General features: G+C 37.5%; 1 protein-coding gene across 1 annotated transcript; it reads right to left on the bottom strand.

The window, feature by feature from the left end:
• Positions 1-4,264: 4,264 nt before the first annotated feature.
• LOC113290694 lies at positions 4,265-6,501 on the bottom strand. The gene is made up of 4 exons (XM_026540276.1): positions 6,471-6,501; positions 4,961-5,365; positions 4,791-4,867; positions 4,265-4,588 (listed from the first exon to the last, which is right to left on the bottom strand). Exons 1-4 carry the CDS (start codon positions 6,499-6,501, stop codon positions 4,265-4,267), a joined length of 837 nt encoding a protein of 278 aa, XP_026396061.1.
• Between the last annotated feature and the right edge of the window lie 17,138 nt (positions 6,502-23,639).

Below are 23,639 nucleotides of genomic sequence, written 5' to 3'. Positions count from 1 at the left end.
CCCCCCTATAAATACCGTACTCCTCTACCATTTTAACTCACACCTTCTCTTCTATATTCTTCACATTTGTTAATCTAAAATAAATTTCATCATCTAACTATTTCATTCACTTGTATTGTACAATTTCTTTAATATGTCTCAATCTAATACTCAATCTAAACAACAAAAGAAGAAGATTAGGGGTCCAAAATTTACCGTAGCCGAAGATGAAAGCATTTGCAGAAACTATGTGTTCTTTACACAAGATAGTATCGATGGTGCCAGTCAACAATCTACCAAGTTGTGGGATAACATATTTACTAACTTTCGAAACGAAACTATGAACATCAACGAGCGTGATGCAAATGGATTGTCCGGTCGCTTTGTTACAATCAACGCCCAAGTTGCCTTGTATGTCGCTTCTCTAATGCAAGCTGCTCGTGGTCGAGAGAGCGGTCTTGTTGATGTTGATCTCGAACGAAAGTGCCGAACTGATTGACACCATAAACATGGGATAAATTTTGCTTATGAAAGTTGTTATCATATTTTGAAAGTGTTGCCTAAATATAATCCATAAGTGTTAGAAAACATGCAGAATGTATCTGCAAGTTCACCATACACTTCTCCACCTTCAACGCCAGCTTCACAACCATCTCAATCATCTCATACCCCTTCAGATAATCCATTTTCTTCACCAGAAACCACCAGAAACAACAATTCCAACTTGAATGTCAATACTGTAATTAAGAGAAAATTGTTAGGAAGAAATCATGCAAGAGCAGCGAGAAAAGCTGCCCAAGAAGGAGAAGCAAGTGAAGGAGGTAGTAGTACTATTGAAACTTTGATAGAGCATCAGAAGGTCGTCGAAAAACAAAGAGTTGTAGATCGCAAGTTCTTGACTAAGGAGATGAAAAAACATCGACTAACTCAAGAAAAATTTGTTTCAGACTATGACAAGAATAAGATTCTAAATGCAGGCACCGAAAAAATGAATGCCAGACAATTGATGGTATGAGAGATGTAGATTGACGGGATAACAGAGGAATTGGAAGAAAAAAGAAACAAGAGAAACATGGAAAAACAATTTGGGGTTCAAGCTGAAGATGAGGATGATGAAAACGACGACGAAGTAGTGCCACTTAATTAATTAATATATCATCTTTAATTTTAATGAATATGTAGTAGTTTGGTTATGGTGAATGAAATTGTTCTGGTTTTTTCATTACAAATTGTTCTATTTTTTTCATTACATTAAAACTTAAACTAAATTTTTTGCATTACATTAAAACTTAAACTTGACAACATCCATGAAAACATTATTAAGCTTAACATCCCATACGAGTTATTAAAAACTCCTTAAGAATTTGGTAATGCGCTTCGTATTCGAAATCTTTTCGTTTCCATCTTCGCCACTCGTCTCGAGTTCGTATTCCCAATTCAGCATTAGTCTCACCTCTAAGACGGTATCGAGTGACAATCCTTTTCATAGATATAAAATCCACAAGCTCTTTTTTGATATCCATGAATCGGCAAAACAAAGAAGCACGATCCCGGTTATGAGGATTACCTATCTCTGTGCAGAAGGCATCATGAATTTTACCCAGATAACTCATACTAGGTAAACCGTTCATACGTCGTTCTTCACCTCTCTTCGGGTAGTCTATTACATAGTTTCTACAAAGAGATAAATCTTCATCTTCAGTGAATCTAGGATCATCCATAATTTAACCAAAAGGTAGAGAAGTTTTTGTAGAGAAGTGATGTGTGAGTTTGAAATGGATGAAGTGAAGGATTGATAAGGAATGCTAGCGGTTGAGTCTAGACCGCTAGCGTTGAAGTCTAGACCACTACTTTTAATGACCGTTAAAAAATTTTAACTTAAAAAACAACTACAAAACAAAATTATGGAACAACAAATGAAACTTAAACAATTTAAAAAAATAAAAATAAATAACAAATGAAATAATAATAAAAAACAAAAACAAATGAAACAAACACTAATCAATTCGCCCCCCATCTCTTCGAAACTCAGCCCACAGATTCGCTCTGAGATCTTCCCTCAACCTGTTATACAGAGTTCTGTTCTCAATATGACTGGTCATTTGCGTATAGTTCCTTGCAGGTAATCCTCTAGATGGTATAATCTCAGGCCTTAACTCTTCATCTTGATGGTTAGTCCAATCCTTGAAAAAGCGGGAGTCTAACAACCACACCCAATATTTTGTTTGGCAATCTGAATAGACAAACTCCAATATACTTTCAAGAGAATCAACTAGACAGTAAGACTCAATCTATAAAAAGTATATCAAAGAGTTTTATATCTCTATCTCTTGATTCAATCCGCAATCAACAAATAGGGATTTGCGAGCCCAATTGAATATAAGAGGATTAACTTTAACGGTACCAAAGACCAATGTTCAAGTGTCAATCAATTCACTCAACAACCCTAAGGCCGGATACAAGAAATGATTGATCTTAAGTACAACATGTGATATTTCTATTATATAAATAAAATATAATACGGAAAAGAAATAACACAGACACCATAATTTTGTTAACGAGGAAACCGCAAATGCAGAAAAACCCCGGGATCTAGTCCAGAATAAACACACACTGATTATAAGATGTTACGCCAATTTCCTACTACCTATTCGGACTAGATGTAATACCTTCTTCAGCACTTGTAGAACTCCTAGCAGAATACCGATTCTCTTTAGGAACTCTTCACATAAATCTTCTAGCAGAACCAAAAGTTCTCTTTAAAAGATAAACTAACACGATTGATACGATTTGATATTTTGTTTGCATAAAACACCGGTTTGATTTCCCTTTAGATGTGAATCAAGGTTTTTTAAATCTTGTGTTTATTTTGATAAAAGCAATTACTAGGTAAAAGTAATATCAAACAAACTTGTAGATTAGGGTTTAAATTACAATCAATATACGTACACACAAGGAGTCAGTGAACCTGATTTCCGTAAATAAACTTGGGTGATTCCAAATATCAATTTCCAAGTTAAGAAAACCCTAATAATTCTACAACAAGAACAACTAGAGTAAATCTAGAGATATCTTGTTTAAAACTTCTTAAGGATTTTTACGAGATACCTTAATCGAAGTTTTCTTTCTAGCTTCCGATTTCGACTAACAAGTGTTGGTATACGATCGGAAACTGAAATCTATCAAAACCTAGGGTTATGATCAACAACTCTTGAATGATTTTATATTAGTAGAGAAAACCTTAGAATAGACAAGAGGTGAAAAACCTAGATTACAAGTTGTGTGATCAATCACGAAGATTAAATCCAACTCGGCTTTGTGATCCCCAATACAAAGACTTTTATCTCACTCTTGTTCACGAAGAACATAAGACAAGGAAACAACCTGCAAAGATTACGTCAATTTTCCAAAGGGGATGAAAAACGTGTATACTCACGAACCCTTTATTTATAGTGAACAATAGCTTGGAAGCTAAGCACAAATATTTTCCTTTTTCAAGACTCTCCTAAATATGGGAGTCTTTCCTAAGTTACAAATATTATGCATAAATAATTAAATAAATAATTAATTAGCAAATATTTATTTATGTGAATAAATCACATTTTAACTTAGGCAGGAATTAAAAGTTATCACAAACACTTTAATATGGTAATCAAATATGTTTAGATAGCCATATTGCCTAGACAAGGAAACATCACCAATTTGACTAAAAAGACTTCTAGTCACGTAATTGGGCCCAAGTCCGTGAACTGTTACAAACAGCCCATGGATTGTTTCCTACTAACGAACTGTAACAATTACAACAACACTTATGATTGTTACTTTAATAAATCACTCATAACTTCATCGTTATAACTCGGAATTGAGTGATTCTTGGCTCGTTGGATTCATAAGCTCATTCACTATAACATGAAATTCTTTATAAGGATAAAGGTTATTGTCTCCAAGGTCATGAATCAAATAACCTCAAGTCTATATACATAAATGTACATTTACCGTCATCGGAATTGTTCCGTAGAGTGAGCATATATCTTGATAGATTAGAAAGGTAGAATTGAACAAGAATCCAAATGAAATCAATCACATACCTTTGTTGATGAAGTACTTGTTGATGTCTTCTTGCAGTCTTCAATCTTCATCTTTTAAGGATAGCTTCGATTCAACTTCTTAAGCATAATCTAGTCCGAAACTATCTTTAGTATGCTAAATCAAGAATGCATTTTGGCAACTAAAATTGAAAACTAACTTGACATACCAACGCTAGTGGGTTCAACCGAGCAGTGATTTAACAATTCTTATTACGACGGGTCTCCTGAATAACCATGTTATGCATAATGATGCAGGTCAGCATAGTCTTATGCATTTCACGAGCACTTAAACCACGATAAGGCCCACAAACGATTGCGAACTTCCGCTTCAGAATTCCAAAAGCCCGTTCCACATCCTTTCTCAGATTCATTTGTTTACTATTGAAATACGAGTATGAACGACCCATTTCACCGGCAGGTGGCTGATGGTAACATTGAACTAAAGTTGACCATTTTGGATAAATTTCATCTGCAAGATAATAACCATGAGTGTAGTGATTCCCGTTAATACTGAAATTTACCTGAGGAGAAATTCCATACTTTAAAATCTTCAAACAAAGATGATCTGTATAAAACATTTATATCGTTTCGAGATCCCGGGAGACCAAAAAAAGTGTGCCATATCCAACAATCATAAGAAGCAGCAGCCTCAAGGATCACTGTTGGTTTTACGCAGTGACCCTTATAATGACCGGACCAATAGGTAGGGCATCCGGTCCATACCCAATGCATGCAGTCAAGACTACCCAGCATTCCAGGAAATCCCCTTTCCTGATTCTGCTTTGATATTTCTCTAACATCTGCATCAGTTGGTTTTCATAAATAGGTAGGACCAAAATGATTAATCATTGTTTCGCAAAACAAAGCAAGATACTTGTATGCAGTTGTTTTGCCAATGCGAAGGTACTCATCATTAGAATCCGGAGGTCTGCCATATCCTAAAATCCTCAAAGCCGAAGTAACCTTTTGTTCAGGGCTATGACCCCTAATATTCAGTGCATCATACTGATAATTAAATTGAGGTTCTACATGGAAAAGCTCACCAATAATCTTTAGCACCAAATGTCTGGGCATGCGAAATCGGTCTTGGAAATTTTTATCAGAGAACGCATAGTCAGGAAGAAAATAATCGTGCATCAGCTTCTCGTGCCATTCATCCCGAACCCGGTACGTATATCTTCTTGTGAAGACTTCTCTTGGCTCTGGATATCTAGGTATTTGCCCCGATGAATATAGCTGCATCAAGTTGTTGGTTAGTTCTTTATCTTCATCTGACTCATCATCAATTTGATTCAACCCTGAACGAATATTCGTTGGTGTTCTTCAAATTGATCCATATGAATACGCACTTCTTCGTCAGAAGAATCCATATCCATTGAGTTGGAAAAAAAAATTAAACAGATGATTAAGGTACAAAAGAGTGAGTAAGATAGAGTTAATGAGAAAATTAGGTGTGATTAAATTGAACTGAATGGGATGAATTTATAGGGAAACGTGGGGGGGGGGGGATAGTCGTTATTTCACTATTTGATAACCGACGATTACAAGACCGACCGGTTTTAAAGAGATCGTTAACGGTCGAGTCTCGACCTCTAGCGGTCTTCTTAAGGCCGGTCAGTCTTTGCTCAACCGTTCGGTGGAGACTCGACCGCTTATGTTTTCTCTCATAGTGGCTCGGCCAGTTTGCCAGGCCAGCTGGCATGGAAAATGGAGGGTTTAGCCAGTTTCTATAGGAACCGGCCTAAGTCATGAAATCAATTTTGATAACTTGATGCTTTCTATTTCTTTCTTCTTAACATGTATTCTAGTATTGTGTATCGTGCTATGTTGCTCTTATTGATGTTGTCCAATTCAGAAATAACTAAGTATTGATTGTGTTTCTTGATACTGATATATTAATGTTGTACCTAAATCAGAGCTAAAAAAATTCTTACATCTAAAGACTTAAAGGCCTAGATAAATAAAGCTCCCACGTAGAACGGTGAGGAAACCCTCGCTTCATATTGGTCGAAATAAGTTTTTTTGAGTTTTATGAAACGAGCATTTTGGCCTTGGCAGCATATGATTGGTTTAAAAAGAATAGAAAAAAAGATTAAAAAAGGAAACCAATTTCAATTTGGAGTTCATGACGTGACAATATGTAGGTGAGGACACTTGGCAACATATGATCGGTTTAAAAATTACAAACTCAAAAGGAAAACCTAACTCATCGTGTTTGAAATTTTATGAAGATTTTTGTTAGAGGGACAACAAAAAGTGATTCGAGGAGAGCGAAAATCATAGTTGACTCGCTATTTGTTACCTAGTCGATGTATTTTTCTAATCCAGACTAATCTTCCTTGCCAAATAAACCCACTGGCCATGTTAAACTTCTAACCGTTCCCGAAGAAAAACTAAACCTACTTCCATCAATTCCCATCGCCAACACCGCCATTGATTCCACTGCCGAAACTTATGGACTAGATACACCAAAACAAAATATCTTCATCACCAACATAAGTAGGTTATTGTATTTCTGCAACTTCTTAATCTCCTAAGACTAAAAACAGAAATTTCCAACCTCATAAATTTTGACAATCTTAATAGGGATTTCATTCATGTGCCATAAGTTGAATACAATTTTTAAATTTCACGTCATTGTAATTCATCACGATCATTTAAGCAAATAATTGCGTTTTTTTTTTTGAGGAGAATTAAAGGTGAAACATGGAGAGATAAGACGAAGAAGAAGAAGAATGTTATTAGGAGATTAGATTAGAACCATTACATAGTTTCCTTTATATAGAACGCGCGATTGGGGGATAGAGGAAAAATACAAAAACATGATTTAAATAGTAAAGCAAGGTCACCCCATATCCATGTATTTTAACTAATTCATAATCATCCCCTCACTAATCATGTTTAATGATTAATTATAATTAGTTATGTTAATAGGTTCGTTTGATGATGATTAGTATAAATCATTAACGTTGAATTTGTTGATGCAACAACATTAAATCAAGATATTTATGATCATGAAGCTTTAGGTGAAGAACCAACCCAGGAAAGTAAACAAACTGAACATACAAGTACTCCAATTACCCATGTATAAGTATTAATGTATTGAAATTTGATTTTGTTTTCATTGAATCCTCCATTGTTACGCCTGAAAAACTCAGTGCCGGCATGGTAAAAGTATTACGAGCATGACGGTAGTGGTGCCGGCATGGTCGATTCCCAAATGAACCATGCCGGTTTGAGGAAAAAAACATACAGAAAAAATTTGTCTGAAATAACAAGTATCGGCATGGTATTCATCCTGAATAACCATTCCAGAACTCAGTATCGGCATGGTCTTTATCCTTAATAACCATGCCGGAACTCAGTATCGACATGGTCTTCATCCTGAATAACCATGCCGGAACTCAGTATCGGCATGGTCTTCATCCTAAATAACCATGCCGGTACTGAGGAACCCAGTATCGACATGATCTTCATCCTAAATAACCATGCCGGCACTCAGTACCGGCATGGTCTTCATCCTAAATAACCATACCGACACTCAGTACTGGCATGGTCTTCATCACTACCGGCATGGTCTTCATCCCTACCGAATGTAAGGAGAAGGGAATTTGAAAGGGAGTGAGAATGTTTCGAACTTAAAAGGGAGTAGGGTATTTTTATGTTTGATTTAGATTTTATTGTTTTAAAGGGTAGTTTTGTATTTTCGACCCCAAAAAACACCCCTTAACAAACACTATTGGTTGGGGGAAGTAATTTATATCCCCAATTAGTTTTAGTATCCCCCAATCGCGCGTTATTTATATACAACTCTAGGAATCTAGATGGACCGCACATCCATGGGCCGTAGGCCCTGTAACACTCCCCCATGTGCGGTTCAATAACAAAAATTTATACATAGAGCTTCATATGTAGTTCTTCAAATGTCGTTCTTCTTGATGACTTGTGCTGAAATCCATTGCCTCATTAAAACTTTGACAAGGAAAAACCCAGCGGGATAAAACCTTGGTACAACTCTTCACATGTATTACTTCACATGTTGTCTCGCACTTTCCATGTAGTTCATCACATGCAATACGAACTTCAAAGATCGACGATTCTAAGTTAATTGCCTCGTTAAAACTTCGTCAGGAAACCCCAGAGGGACAAAACCTGAACTAAAGAAAAAGAGTGCAATACTAAGCAAACTTAGAACATGGTTGGACTCGAATATGTTGCCTTATTAAAACCTTGCAAGGAAACCCAGCGGGACAAAAACCTTGATGAAATGGAAAGAGTACAACATGACGGATGCAAGTAAAGGTGATTAGTTGTAGATGATCACTTTGCTTCGTTGAAGTTGATTAGTTGTTTCACAACTTCTAAGGCAGAAAATCCTTGTGAGCAAGAAAACACCCTTAGTTGGGAAGTTAATTCCCGGTGTTTGTTGTTGTCTCATTAAAACCTTGTCGAGTAACAAAACCTTGTGGGAAAAAGTAACTTCGATGAAGGAAAATAGTTCAACACACCATTAGATGCTCCCCCTGATGTCAGACGATTTTCATTAGTCTAATGCAGTCAAAGAGAGTTTATTGCACTTTACTTTGGTGACTTGAATGTTTATAGGACCATGTTGTTGATTCTGGAAGTTACGTTGCTTAAAGGACTATCATGTTTCATTTCTTTGATTCAGATATTTTCAATAATATCAACGCGATCTTTATGTCTTCAACGTTCAACATGCTTGATGCTTTTAGTGTCGTCTCGCTAAAAACCTTGTCGAGCAACAAAACCCTTTGGGAAAAACTATTCTCGATCGAAGGTAAAAAGAGTACGACACAGTTTCAACATACTATTCTCAACATACTTGATGCTTTTAGTGTCGTCTCGCTAAAAACCTTGTCGAGCAACAAAAACCTTTGGCAAAAACTATTCTCGATCGAAGGGAAAAAAAGTACGACACATCATCCGGGTGGGTTTGGGGTGGGCCGGACCGGGTTGGTCCGGGGTGGGCCGAACCGGGTCGGTCTGGGTGGAGATTTTACTTGCGTATCTTTTCTTCTCCGCTGAATGCGAACAGACTGGTTTTCTTCTCCACATTTTCCACGGATCTAGATTTTTAGAAAATCCCAAATTACAAACTAGATTAAGACAGAGATTAAGATTAATCAAAATTATTCCTAATTAATACATATATAGTGGTACGAAAATGATCAAAATAATTCCTTATTAGTGTACATACAGTATAAAAAGAAACAATAATCAAAATAATTCCTGATTAGTAAAAGATTAATCAAAATAATCCCTAATTCCTGATTAAATCAATTTTCGCCGTAGATTTAATATACAAATGTTATAAAACATGAATCAAAAATTAGGGAAAAGAAAAAAAATATTTTTTTATAGGGCGAAACAGATCCAACTTATCTGATTTGATTCCAGCTATTTCCACATTAGCATGACGTTAACCCGTGTAGAAAAAAAAATTAATCAATCCAGTCTTGCTCTGTAGTATAGCTTCGTGCTTGAGAACGTGTTTGAGGATAATTGGAGGTGAAACATGAAGAGATAAGAGGAAGAAGAAGAAGAATCTTATTAGGAGATTAGATTAGAACCATTACATAGTTTCCTTTATATACAATCCCAGGAATCTAGATGGACCGCACATCAATGGGCCGTAGGCCCTGTAACAATTTTGTGATATTAATTGCATTTCGTGATCTAAGTTCATCATACTAGACTAATTTTAGGATATACATATATACCTTTTCTCTTTTTGTGAATTAAGTTGGAAAGTTCTTATCGGTACTGGTGTAGAACTTTAAGATTTGGATTGTTGACAAAATGATTTTAGGATTTTGATAGTCAGTGAGTGTGACTTTCAAGTACTTAATTTCATTTTCTGTTCAAAGAAGTAACGCTGATGAGAAAAAAAAATTCTCTTCAGTTGCCATTGGTGGAGGAGTAGGCGGCGATTGTGGTGGAGATTTTGGCTGGTCGTATGAGTTTTGCCTACGTGGGGTTAATCGGTTTATCTGGTAGGGGAAGTTAGGTCCGAGTTTGGGAATTACACTGAATAGGTTCCAATCACTGAGTCAACTACGATTGTTGTGTTTCTCGAATCCCTTTTCGCTCTCCCTCTAATAAAAATCTTTTATAAAAGTCCAGATTCAAATTTGGACTTTTTTTTCTTCCCAAATTAATATATAAAGGGGAAAAAAAGTGAGGTATCCTCATAAAAATCCATAGGTTTCAATTTTCCCACCGATCCAGACAACTTTTGATTCAAACCATATGGAAGGACAAGTGAGTTTGTCCGTCTATGTTTGGTAAGTTTCATCTTTTTAATCCAATTTTACCCCTCCTCATAGTTAGTAACCAACCATAGTTAGTGTCACACCTCCAAATGCTTCAAGCAATTTTTCGCGAAGGTATAACCCAACAATACAGTGGTTCAGTGATCTCTTCTTATCACCCACTCGTATTTCAGCCTTATAAGTTTGTACCAATGCAAACAACCAACTCTACCTTGAGTACGCAATGGAAGACTTACTTAGATTTTCACTACCAAACAATGTAGCCCATACTACAAAGAGGTTCCTGCCATGTTTATGCTTCACAAAATTGGGGGAGTATTATCGAATCAACAAAATACCAAAGTCAAACGCATAAGCCAACAAACTCACTTTTATTAGCTTAAGGGGAAGATACAAAACTCGTCCAACCAATGGACTTACAAGCTTATTCTCTAAGCCTAATGCAGAAATCACTCTCTACTGCAATGTGGTTCCTCAACACTCGAACTATTGAACAACTTCAATTACAAGGGTTCTATGGCTATTTATAATACCAAGAACCAGGGAAATCCGTATGCAACTCTGTTGCACGCACCATGAACAACCATCTGTCCATGGGCAGTTTCCTAACCGCCAGACTTACTTTTTAACTGCTATCTTTGGTGCTGGCTTGCACAATGGCGCCACACCTGTTTCAAACGGTTAGGTCATGCCAAACTCGGTTATAAATCCACTTTATAACCGTGCCTAACTTGCTCTTTCACTTTGGCATGCGTGTGATGCACACAAACTCGCAACTGACAGCTTGAACTCAAGTCCAACAATCATTATGCGTCACTAAACTTTGGCCCTGTCAATGTCCGACAATGATTGTGCTTCACTCACTCTTGGACTATACCAAGTACTTGACAATGATTATGCTTCATCCAACTTGAACTTCTGCCAAGTGTTCAGCAATGGTTGCGCTTTGTTCATTCCGCTACACACTCAGCTCATTTGGATGTCAACATCCAAATATCATGCCAACTAAGTTTTAACTTGCTTAGATCAACTTCATACTTCATATGCATCACTTGCATTCCTTTTGCCTGAGCAATTGATACCAATGGCGCGTTTGGCCCCGCCATTGTTGCATATGCATAATCCAAGCCTTGGCCAAAGCTTAGGACTATGCCAAAGTCATCCCATGACTTGCAATTCATCCTTTATTCCTTCCTTGAGCTGGCCAACTATGAATAAGGATATACAACACTATCTCATAGTTGTTGTATGTGCTAAGTAGCCTTTCTTGTCTCAGACATGTTGGGGCTACATCATCGGCATATGCAACTCCATCTGCCAGGCTACATTCACAGTAATGCGCCACTGTTGTGCTTAACTGTTGAGCCATGTCATAGACCTCCCCCACCCAATCCATTCAACGTCCTCGGTGAATGCAACATCAGTTCGGCCTCTACTGAATTCTCTTTGGCCTTGTACGCATCTGAGCCACTTTCAGAAATCAACAACTTTGTTTGGCCTTAAACCTTGCCAAAACTTTCCTGCCTAGTACTTTACGCCACAACTTAGTTTGTTTTCTTTGCCATTAAGCCTATGAATTCCAACTTCATTGTCGCATCGTCGACTATGCTTCAATCTCCACTTCATTCACATCTCAACACCCAAATGCTTTTGTGATCTATTGCCATGCATTTTCAGAACTCTTCTGAAATTTGACAGTACTCTTTTGACTAACCTTAAACCAATGGTCCTCATTCGATTGCATCCGCATCACAAGTCCTTTCTCCAACCCACTTTGTGCCTAAGTGAACACTTCAAACAGCCAACATATCACCCTGATATGCATAACTTAGCTTACTGCCTTCAATTCCGACTGACATTGCACTCTTGCAATTCAACATGCCTTACTGTAGACTAAGTGTTCTTCAAACATTTTGCAACACTCTTGTGCAAACTCGACTGAAATGCATGACATTAGCCATGACTTAGGGTACCCGGGGTTTACTATTTCCTCAGTGGACATGGATCGTCTTCACGCGCCTATAAAACTAACAAGGCCTTACTTTTTCTTTCAAATTGCTACGTTTTAATGTAGCGGAAAAACAACATCATGTTCTTCCTCACTATGAGTTACTCTTAACCCATATGCTTGATGGACTTACATCTTCATTCTTGCTGCGTTACTTCATGCTATCGCTGCCAAATACCATCGCACTTCTACGTAACTCTCCCAACAACAAACTCGCTTATGCCACCAACTTCATTTCTTGCTTGGTTTTGCTTTCAACGTTTCTTATTGTATACTTTGGCTAAGTATACTTGTAGTGTTTCCCCAATGAACTAGCTTTACATTAAGAAAAAAGAGACAAGGTTTTTGCTTAAACACCTCCTTCATTCATTACACTAGCCATAAGAAACATAGGGACTCCTTCCCATTTACACCATTGGCCAACACACGGCCTTACTGGAAGCAAACAACTAACCAAAGAAAATACACCAACACTAGTGTGCCATCTTTCAAGACCATAAGATCAGCAACACCCAACTTAAACTTCAAACAAAAAACAACAAACAGATATGTGCTAAAGCCTCCATACTTCAGCAACCTTGCAGGTTCAGGCACTTTCAAACAACAATGCAAGGCCCCTGCTTCATACTTCTATCAATCACGGTGAACAAGGGATGCTAAGATCCATAAGGAATCCAAATTCCTCATGAATCTCAGCCAAGATTTCTTCAAAAGACTTTATAGGTGAAAACTCACTTGCCCTGCCTTTGTCTCGCCTTATATCATATGGACTGACATTCCTTGCACCTTTCACGAAACAAGGTGCACTTGGAAAATCACGATACTGCGTGTTTCTGACCCGGCTTCAGGAACACATGTGATGATTCATATTTTACGATACGTGAACCGTTTCACGAGCTCTGATCGAGTTCCTCTCAGAGCCATGATGAATATGATTCTCGAAAGGCCTCCCACTAGCTGGGTGTCCGATGCTGCGTGATAGACACATTTTTGTGTCTAATTTGTCCTCAATGTTCTGTATTGTTGTTACTCGATTTCGTAATTATTATGTTATTTTATGTATTTGTAGGTATTTTTGGGAAATAAACATTTTTGGAAAATTCGGCTTCGAAAAGTTGCTCGGGGCACCCCCGAAAAAGTACTAAAGGCACCCTCACTTTGGATAAGGGCCACCCTAGGGCACCCCTGCTGTTAAAGGCGCTCCTACTATGGATAGGGGGACCCCCTTCTTCTTCATTTGAAAATCATTTTCGGCGGGAAATATTTCATCACCACTGCACGAGATTTTGGGAAAGATTTCTGGGAGATTTTCATGGATATTATGCTGCGATTATGTTGTCACTTAATCAATAGGTCGGGGGACGTGTTTTTGGAAGGAAAACAAGGAATAAAATCTTCCCATGAATGGTTGTTGCGTTAAACATGGTAACAAATATTCTCGGATTAAGTTATAAGAGCATATTACGTGGGATTTAAGAGGATATATTCTCTGAAAATTTGTTTCTATCCAATCCAGAGAGAGTTTGAAAAGTTTCGGACAACTCAGACGTGTATAATAGAGGAAAGGAGAATAAAATCTCCTAAACTTTAATACGATATCTTCTGGTATTTACTCGAGAGATTGATGGTCCTGTGGTGTATTTATATCTGAGTTTGGAGTCAGATAAGGGGATGGAGTGAGAGGGGAGCGAACAGAGGGTTGAGAATGGAGAAAAATCAAGTTGATGAGATGAAACGGTTCTGCTGGTGAAGAAGAACACGAAGAACGTTAGACCACAGAAGACAGTCGTATTGCTACAGTGCCGGCGATACTTCATATTTATCGTTCTCTGTAACAGTTTGGTTCGTAACAAATATAATTGTTACAAATCAGGTTTTAATTATTTCTCACCTTTTCCATCATTTGTAAACACCTTTTTGAGCAATGAAAAATTCCTTTGAGTGTGTTTTCACCATGCGGAGCTAGACTCATCACTGGGACGACGGAGGAGGCTGTGTTTCTTTCATGTGGTAATTAAAATAATTCTTTTATAACTATTTGCATAGAATTTAATTGTTTTATGATTTCTATTAATTATTTGTTATTTTGTTTGATGTCGCATGCTTGGTTTTAATTACTTTTGATGCCTCATGCTGACAACTTACAACTAATGTTTTATGAAATCTACTTTGGCAAAGAATAGAGTTATTGTTTTTTTTGTTTTGAGCTATAAATGTCTAGGATTAATTTATGAACCCCATGAACATGAAAAACAGTGGAATCCCGAGTCCCAGTAAATTCTTCATCCTGTGACATATTTTGTATATAATTTCTTATTTTTAGTATTTTTATATTTAAGCCTAGAATCAATTCAACAAAATCCGAGTGAACGACAACCTTATTTACCACTATCAAAAATATCATCATTTTGGCGCCGCCGACGCGGATTTGTTTTTAAGTTTTATTTTATTTGTTCTTTTTTTTTACGCGTTTTGGTATTTTTGTTTGCTTTCAGATTTGGAGCTAAGCTAAAGGAAAAAGAGAAAGTGCTGAAAAGAAAGGAAAAGCCCAAAAAGGAAAGAAAAGAGAAATCCAAAAGGAATGAAGAAGAAGATTTTGTAAATAATTTTATTTTTATTTTTTTAGAAACTGTAATTAAGGCTTTTATTTTTGTAATATTTTATTTTTGGACATTTTTTTTTCTTTTCTTTTGGACATTGAATTGGACTTTATTTTTAAAAACCTAAGGAAGGGTTAGTTTAAATATAAACTGCACAGGGAAGGACGACGATTACGATATCGCCTCGGACCCTCGAGTTCGTACATGACATAGGATTCGTGGCCCGAGTTGACTTCAACGGTTCATCCCCCGTATGGAACGGGAGGTAAGATTTCTAAACACCCGCGAATCCCCTGTCAGCGGGTTTACTGGATGATTTTGTATGCATATATGTTGAGGACCTGAAATCGGATTTAATTTTCTAGTAAAGGGCAAGGCCTGGCCAAATCAAGATAAGGACTCGGATTTCATCACCGTTTCCTTCTTGCCCGCCTTAGGAACACGTAACCTACGCGAACCTAAGCCTTAAAATTTGGACTAGAACGAGACCGATAGGGTAGCGAGCTTATTAGGAAAGTCGTTCGAAAAATATTGGTTACTCTTTTGAGCATACTTTGAAGTTCATGATGGTTTCTGTGAGTTGAATACGCCGCCTTGTAACGCCGGGCCTTGGGTATCAAAGCTCCACTGAGCTTCCCTCGTCTCGATTCAACTTACTTTAACTCGGAGTGATTCCAGAGAGGTTTGCTCAGATTGTAACGAATTCCTTTTCAAAAGAATAAAAGTTGGTCTAGAAATAATCTAAGGGAGCCATCATGCTTTTTGTTTGCTAGATAAAATAGGCTTATTGTGGTCGAGTCATCCTTCTTTGTGTTTGTTTAGAATTCCCTTGCAATTAGGATGTCGAACTGGTATAACCAATACAATAATTATCCAACTGAACAACATGGACATTACTCTTTTTATGATCATAGTGTGAATAGTGGTTGGGCACGCCAACCTTTTCAAGGTTTTGGGTCATACCATGGTGAACCCAATTACTATCCACACGCGCATCGGTCATATGGGCAAAAAGATTATAATACTAGTTCTTCGTCTTTAGAGGATACAATTAAACTATTGAAAAGTAGTCCTTTTTATGATCCTTCAGTTCCTATTCCTTCTCTATAAGAGTCTCTCATGAATTTAGCTGAGTCATCACGTAAGTTAGCTGAATCGACATACAAATTAGATGAGGTGAACAACGTAGTTATGGACGAAAGAACTGCAGCAATGACTGAATATTCTTTAGAAGATATCCTCAATAGGTTAAGTGAAAACTTAGATACAACACTTAGGGAGATTTCTTTAGAAGAGACCCTTGAGAGGATAGTTGAGTCGACACGTAGACTTGAGTTAGAGACGAACGAAAGTATTGCTCGAAATGACTTGAATTTCCAATATAGTGTATCCAATAATACTCTTGAAAATGAGGATAGTTATTTGCATAATCAAGATATCGAGGTTAGAATTGGTGACACTCCTTGTGTAGATGAGGTTCAACCATTTCCATGTTATGATAATGATGTGGACAATGTTGATGAAGAATTTGAAGTATTTAGGCATGGTGATCAGGAATTTTTTACTCCTATTGAGCTTGATAATGATAATGATATTTCTGGTTCAAATCCCGATAATTTTAATTATTATCCACCTATTCAAAAGGACGTGGATTTGACTAGAGATAATACCGTTTTAGACGAAGTTGTACTTCCTTTTGATTATGAAGCCAATGATGGTTTAGAGGAACGAGTTTATTTTGAGTCTAGCGATTTAGAAACAACAGTCTTAGACAAAGAAAGTGAACTCGTAGAGATGAGTGAGGATGAACCTGACTTAGAAGAATCAATTGACCATTTCTAGTAATCTGATGACCTAGAAATTAGGGAAGTTGTGACTAGTCTTTCTAGAGACACTGAAAACTCTAAGTTTGGGGGTGATCATCATTCTCCATGTGCTTTAACTCTTAGAAAGGTCCCTCACTTGGGACTTGACATATGTGCCTCAATCATTTTACAAGATTATCTTCATACACGTTTTCTCGAACCTAATAATGTCCAGGAAGAAGTTCAGTTGTTAGAAACCCATCCTCTGGTTGATGTGGTTTACCCAGGCTATGATACCCAGATTGATTTTGTTTTCCCACCAAAAAATTTTATTCCAATTGTGGGAATGTTTGAATTTGAAATGTGTCAGTTATTGAGTTTTGAGACTAAACCTAATTACTTTAGGATATTAGGGTCGACACATTTGTTTAAGGAACACCACCACTCTCATTGTGGTCAGATGTGTGAATCAAATCTGATTGACTTAGAGGATCCCCAGTTATTCAGGTTATTATTATGTTCTTCTAAGTTTGTATTTGAGTTTTTCTAGACTCTAAAACCTGAACATCCGGATCTAACTTATGAGGAAATGCAACCCATGGAAATATTTTATCTAGACCCTGTTATAGAACCTGAACCTGAACCACAGCTAGATGTAGTTGTCTTAAACAAGAAACTAGACAAGGTTGTGCTTTATTTGTTAATTTTCTTGGCATGTTGCAGATTCCTTTTACTTGTGATAGCTCTATTTGATTTTGGTGATCCGCAGTTATTCCGGCTATTACTTTATGATTCTATGAGGTGATTAATTCCTTCCGATGTCTGGATGAAGACTTTAAACTTAGCACTTCTTGGGAGGTAACCCAATCTCATGCAACACGGTGATATCTTTCCTTAACTCTTTTGCTTCGAGTGGTAACAGTTTCTCCTTGTTCATGCTTTTAGTTTTATCTTTAGAACATTGAGTACAATGTTAGATTTAAGTTTGGGGGTATAGGAGAAACTTTTTAGTTGCAATTAATAAAAAAATTCCAAAGCCTAGAAATTTATGCTTATTAAGGTTGGCACTAACCAATCTAAGTGGATGGGAACATCTTGGTTGTAGGAGTTGAGGAACCAATCTGATTAGATGAAAACATCTAAAGAGTCTATTCATAAAAGCACAGAGCTCAGGTGTTAGAATTAAAAAAAAAAAAACATGGTAGTTTCGCCATATCTCGTTGAATCCTAATCCTTCTATTTTTATTTTTTTAAGTGACTTGGTGGGGCACACGATTCAAGTTGTTACCTTTGCTAGCGTGAATTAGGGTGATCACCAGACCATCAGACCAACCGGAATAAATTCAATAAAGTCGACTACTGGTGCCCTTGTATATGCCAATTGTGTTGACCTAGAGTTAGGTTTATCGACCACTGGTCCCCTTGTACATGCCAGTTGTGTTGATATTAGTCAGACCGGTATCTCAGTCCATTAGGATAGGTTCATCTTGGCAGAGGCCTTCAGACAGATATGGGAAACACCGTTCACTTTAAACCATCTACTTTTCTCTTTATCCATCTTCTTAATCTTTCCATGTGATTGGTTGACTTCGGTTATGATGTCCAGAAACTATCTGTGTAGAGCTCTATCACTTATATATGAATTTTAGTATGCTGAGTGCAAACTCGTGTACAACAATTGGAATTTCGCATCAGGGTACTTTTTCATATAGTCAATGAGAGTATGCCAACCAAGGAGATTCTTTAGTGCCTTCCAAGGTTTTGCATAGATAGGTAGGGTATGGAGTAAAGGTTTTGTGGGTACACCTCTGGTAAACCCTCCCGAGATTAACTCGATCGCTAGGGCCACCTAGCGAGTTAGGATTTTATTTTTCTAGATTAGTTTTGCTCGAGGACTAGCAAATAATAAGTTTGGGGGTATTTGATAGACACATTTTTGTGTCTAATTTTTCCTCAATGTTCTGTATTGTTGGTACTCGATTTCGTACTTATTATGGTATTTTATGTGTTTGTAGGTATTTCTGGGAAATAAACATTTTTGGAAAATTCGGCTCGAAAAGTTGCTCGGGGCACCCCTGGAAAAGCAACAAAGGCACCCTCATTTTGGATAGGGGCCACCTCAGGGCACCCCTGTTGTTAAAGGAGCCCCTACTCTGGATAGGGGGCACCCCATTCTTCTTCATTTGAAAATCATTTTCGGCGGGAAATATTTCATCACCACTGCACGAGATTTTGGGAAAGATTTTTGGGAGATTTTCATGGATATTATGCTGCGATTATGTTGTCACTTAATCAATAGGTCGCGGGACGTGTTTTTGGAAGGAAAACAAGGAATTAATCTGCCCATGAATGGTGTTGCGTTAAACAGGGTAACAAATATTCTCGGATTACGCTTGAGTTATAAGAGCATATTACGTGGGATTTAAGAGGATATATTCTCTGAAAATTGTTTCTATCCAATCCAGAGAGAGTTTGAAAAGCTTCGGACAACTCAGACGTGTATAATAGAGGAAAGGAGAATAAAATCTCCTAAACTTTAATACGATAGTTTATGGTATTTACTCGAGAGATTGATGGTCCTGTGGTGTTTTTATAACTGAGTTTGGAGTCAGATAAGGGGATGGAGTGAGAGGGGAGCGAACAGAGGGTTGAGGATGGATAAAAATCAAGTTGCAGAGATGAACCGGTTCTGCTGGTGAAGAAGAACACGAAGAACATTAGACCACAGAAGACAGTCGTATTGCTACAGTACCAGCGACACTTCATATTTATCATTCTCTGTAACAGTTTGGTTTGTAACAAATATAATTGTTACAAACCCGGTATTAATTATTTTTTACCTTTTCCATCATTTGTAAACACCTTTTTGAGCAATGAAAAATTCCTTTGAGTGTGTTTTCACCATGCGGAGCTAGACCCATCATAACTATTTGCATATAATTTAATTGTTTTATGATTTCTATTAATTATTTGTTATTTTGTTTGATGTCGCATGCTTGGTTTTAATTACTTTTGATGCGTCATGCTCATAACTTACAACTAATGTTTTATGAAATCTAATTTGGCAAAGAATAAAGTTATTGTTTCTTTTGTTTTGAGCTATAAATGTCTAAGATTAATTTATGAACCCCATGAACATGAAAATCAGTGGAATCCCGAGTCCCTGTAAATTCTTCATCCCGTAAAAAATTTTGTATATAATTTCTTATTTTTAGTATTTTTATATTTAAGCCTAGAATCAATTCAACAAAGTCCGAGTGAACGACAACCTTATTTGCCACTATCAAAAATATCATCACTGCGCATTTCATCATGACCTCTATGTAAAATAACATGATTGGTCGGTCCTCCTTAGGTCTGCACATGGCACGGGACGGTATAGATTTTTGCCTAGCTCAATACCTGTACCTTCTTATGGCCGGTACCTGTACCTTGTATATGTACTTGTACCTGTGTAGAATGGGATGGGACGGGACGTGTACCTGTTTAACTCGGTACGGGACGGGACCGGTTCTTTACCTATCACATATGTAAGAAAGAAAAAAAAAAGAGGATTACCACTCTTTAACGGTTTGACCCGTTTGAGAAACGCTTGGACTAGTGGAGTATGTGTACCGGGAGTACACTAGATTCTTTTCCTTCTTATCATTTTTGAAGTCTGACGAGGATAGTAATCGAATCATATTTCTTCCAAGCACTAAGTATCTTACGGCAACAACAGGTCATGAGAGATTTGTTCTGGTAACGAGTGTTGGTCTCAAAGAAGAATTAGTTTGTTGGCATAGATCGTGGCAGTGGTGGGGTTAATTTTAATCGAAGAAATTGGTATTGTCTAATCGTAAACTGAATTAAGATGGACAGGTTTAGGAATGAATTTGGGTGAGCTAATGGCTGTAATCAGTAAGGCAATGGTGTTTATTTCCTAGTACCTGCAATGGGTTTGCTTAAAAATGGAATTGGGGTTGTCTGGTGCTGTTATCTCTAATGGATTTGAACATTTGTTCCAAAATCAACATCTGCAGATTTGTGGATTTCTAAACATGGACCAAAATTGGGTTTGTATGGGGTTGTTGTTCAACTGAATTGATTCGTATTGATTTTTAAATGGTGGTTGTATGGAAGAGCTGAAATTGGTTTACTTCGCAACCAAGTGAGAAGATTCCGGGATGGAAAATACGATAGAGAAAGGGTATAACTCCTACTATCAACGACTAGGATTTAACCCTAATTTAAATTGATAGAGATCCTCGGGACTATGGGACGGGACGGGAATAGCATAGAACCGTTACTCGTACCTACTCTAGACACGGTACCAGTTTTTGGTAGAGAGACGTCCGCGACATTCTCTCTTCCATGACTATGTAGAGAGACCATATATAGATTCAGGCGGCTCTCCTACATAATTGTTTGTTGAGGGGGCTAAACGCCTTCAGGACGTTAACAACGCTGCATGTTGTTCCCTGACTATGCACCTTTCAGAACGAGTATAATGCTTCAAATATCTCATATCTCGATTCTACAATAGATTAATTCTACCGTGACATTCGCCACTGAATTCCTAGAAAATAATATATTATATCTCATTACTCTGTTCCATGAATCCCCGGCTGACTCCATGGTTAGTAATAGATAATCAATTCATCTCATTACTCCGTTCCATGAATCCCCGACTGACTCCATGGATTAGTAATAGATGCACAATTCAAGATTATTACTCCGTTTCATGAATAATTCTCCACTGAATTTCATGAATTAGTAATAATTACTCGACAATCGGGCATCTGGACTATCATCAAGAAAGCCCCAATAAAATGGTGCAAGTGTACTTAACAATGATGCACGAACGAGCATTCAAAAATATGGGAAAATGAGGAATCCTACACAAACAGGAGAGATAAAATAATAATAAAAGGATAGAAAAGAGGCGCCTAGGGACTGGGCCCACCGGACGGCCGACCATGCCGCCGTGGCCGGTCCCCCATGCCTCTTCCTTTTATTTTTCTTATTTTATTTATTTTCATGAACTCATGAAAACTTCTTCATTCAAGCAACTTTCCTTGTTTGAGCAAAACTCACGGTTTCTCCATATTTTCACGGTTTCATGAAAAATAATAAAATAGGGAAAGGTGTTGCGGGACCAGGCTACCTAGCCGGCCGACCATGCCCTAGCCGTGGCCGGTCCCACACCTTGCAATCCCTTGTTTTCATAATTATTATTTCCCTCATCTCATGAAACTCTTCCGTTTGAGCAAAAATCATGGTTTCTTCATATTTTCTCAAATATTGCTCAAACCATGAAAAGGCCAAAAAGTAAAATGGTCACATGACCGACTAGGATACTCACACCAAATAATAAAATATTATTATTTTAATATTTTCCAAATTTTGATCAAACGAGCAGAATTTTACTTGCTCATTCGAGCAAAATCAAGAATTTAAGTCAAAGATCGAACTCTTCTGAAAATCCGAGATATTGCTCAAACACACACCAAAAAATACCAAAACTCTCAGGATTGAGACACGGACATTATAGTGACACGTGCATGCTTCCTTGACCGACCAAGGCCGGACCTAAGGCTTGCAAGGAGCCGGTCCCATACATTCTTATAATTTTGACCTAATTTGCTCAATTGCTCATATCGGGTCCAAACACTTTCCAACAACTTGGAATTTGCTCAAACGACCATAAGCTGGTCCCACGACCACCAAGGGACGGTTTCATGCCCCCTTTGTCAGTCCCTCACTTCTCCATAATTAGGTTTCATCACCTAATGCTCAAACAAGCACTATTCTAATAATGGTCAACACCAACATTTGATCATTCTTTCACCAACCGGTCAACTGATGATCCTGGTGCACGCTCACTTGAGCACTTGGGAACCACATGGACGTCCATCATCCTATGAGGTCGGTCCCTCCCTTATTCATGACTTATTTTCAGCAATTCATCAATTGACGAACAATTGATCAAAAATTAGGATTTCGAACAAACGCTCCACAAATCATCATTCTGAGCAAGTTCAAACACTAATAAATTTATGTTGATCTAACATCCTCTCAGGATTGAGACACAGACATTATAGTGACACGTGCATGCTTCCTTGACCGACCAAGGCCGGCCCTAAGGCTTGCAAGGAGCCGGTCCCACGCATTATTATAATTTTGACCTAATTTGCTCAATTGCTCATATTGGGTCCAAACACTTTCCAACAACTTGGAATTTGCTCAAACGACCATCATCTGGTCCCACGACCACCAAGGGCCGGTTTTATTCCCCCTTGGTCGGTCCCTCACTTCTCCATAATTAGGTTTCATCACCTAATGCTCAAACGAGCACTATTTTAATAAATGGTCAATACCAGCATTTGATCATTCTTTCACCAACCGGTCAACTGATGATCCTGGTGCACGCTCACTTGAACACCACATGGACGTCCATCATCCCATGAGGTCGGTCCCTCCCTTATTCATGACCTATTTTCAGCAATTTATCAATTGACGAACAATTGATCAAAAATCAGGGTTTCGAAAAAAAGCTCCACAAATCATCATTATGAGCAAGTTAAAACACTAATAAATTTATGTTGATCCAACATCTGGATTAATCATATAATATTTATAGTTTATCAATATTCTAATTAATATTTTATTGGGTCACGTTACTCATAAATAATTTGACGAATTGAGAAATACTTGCTCAGTTGCTCGAATATTGATCCAACTATCAATATTCAGTAATTTATCGATATCCAGTAATTCGTCGAATTGAGCAATAGGTGCTCAGTTGCTCGAATATTGATCCAACTATCAATATTCAGTAATTCGTCCAATCGAGCAATCTCGAATTTACAATATTTGCTAAG

Source organism: Papaver somniferum, chromosome 6 (assembly GCF_003573695.1).
Source record: "Papaver somniferum cultivar HN1 chromosome 6, ASM357369v1, whole genome shotgun sequence".
NCBI lineage: Eukaryota > Viridiplantae > Streptophyta > Magnoliopsida > Ranunculales > Papaveraceae > Papaver > Papaver somniferum.
The sequence above is the reverse complement of the archived record's forward strand: the minus strand, read 5'-3'. Positions and strand labels throughout refer to the sequence as shown.

What these genes read in the sequence shown, in the direction of transcription:
- LOC113290694 (XM_026540276.1), bottom strand. Translation starts at nt 6,501, where the DNA reads ATGGCGGTGTTGGCGATGGGAATTGATGGAA. An exon ending in TGATGAGTACCTTCGCATTG is followed by an intron (nt 4,868 to 4,960) that starts GCAAAACAACTG and finishes CAACTGATGCAG; the next exon opens with ATGTTAGAGAAATATCAAAG. An exon ending in GTCTTGACTGCATGCATTGG is followed by an intron (nt 4,589 to 4,790) that starts GTATGGACCGGA and finishes ATTTCTCCTCAG; the next exon opens with GTAAATTTCAGTATTAACGG.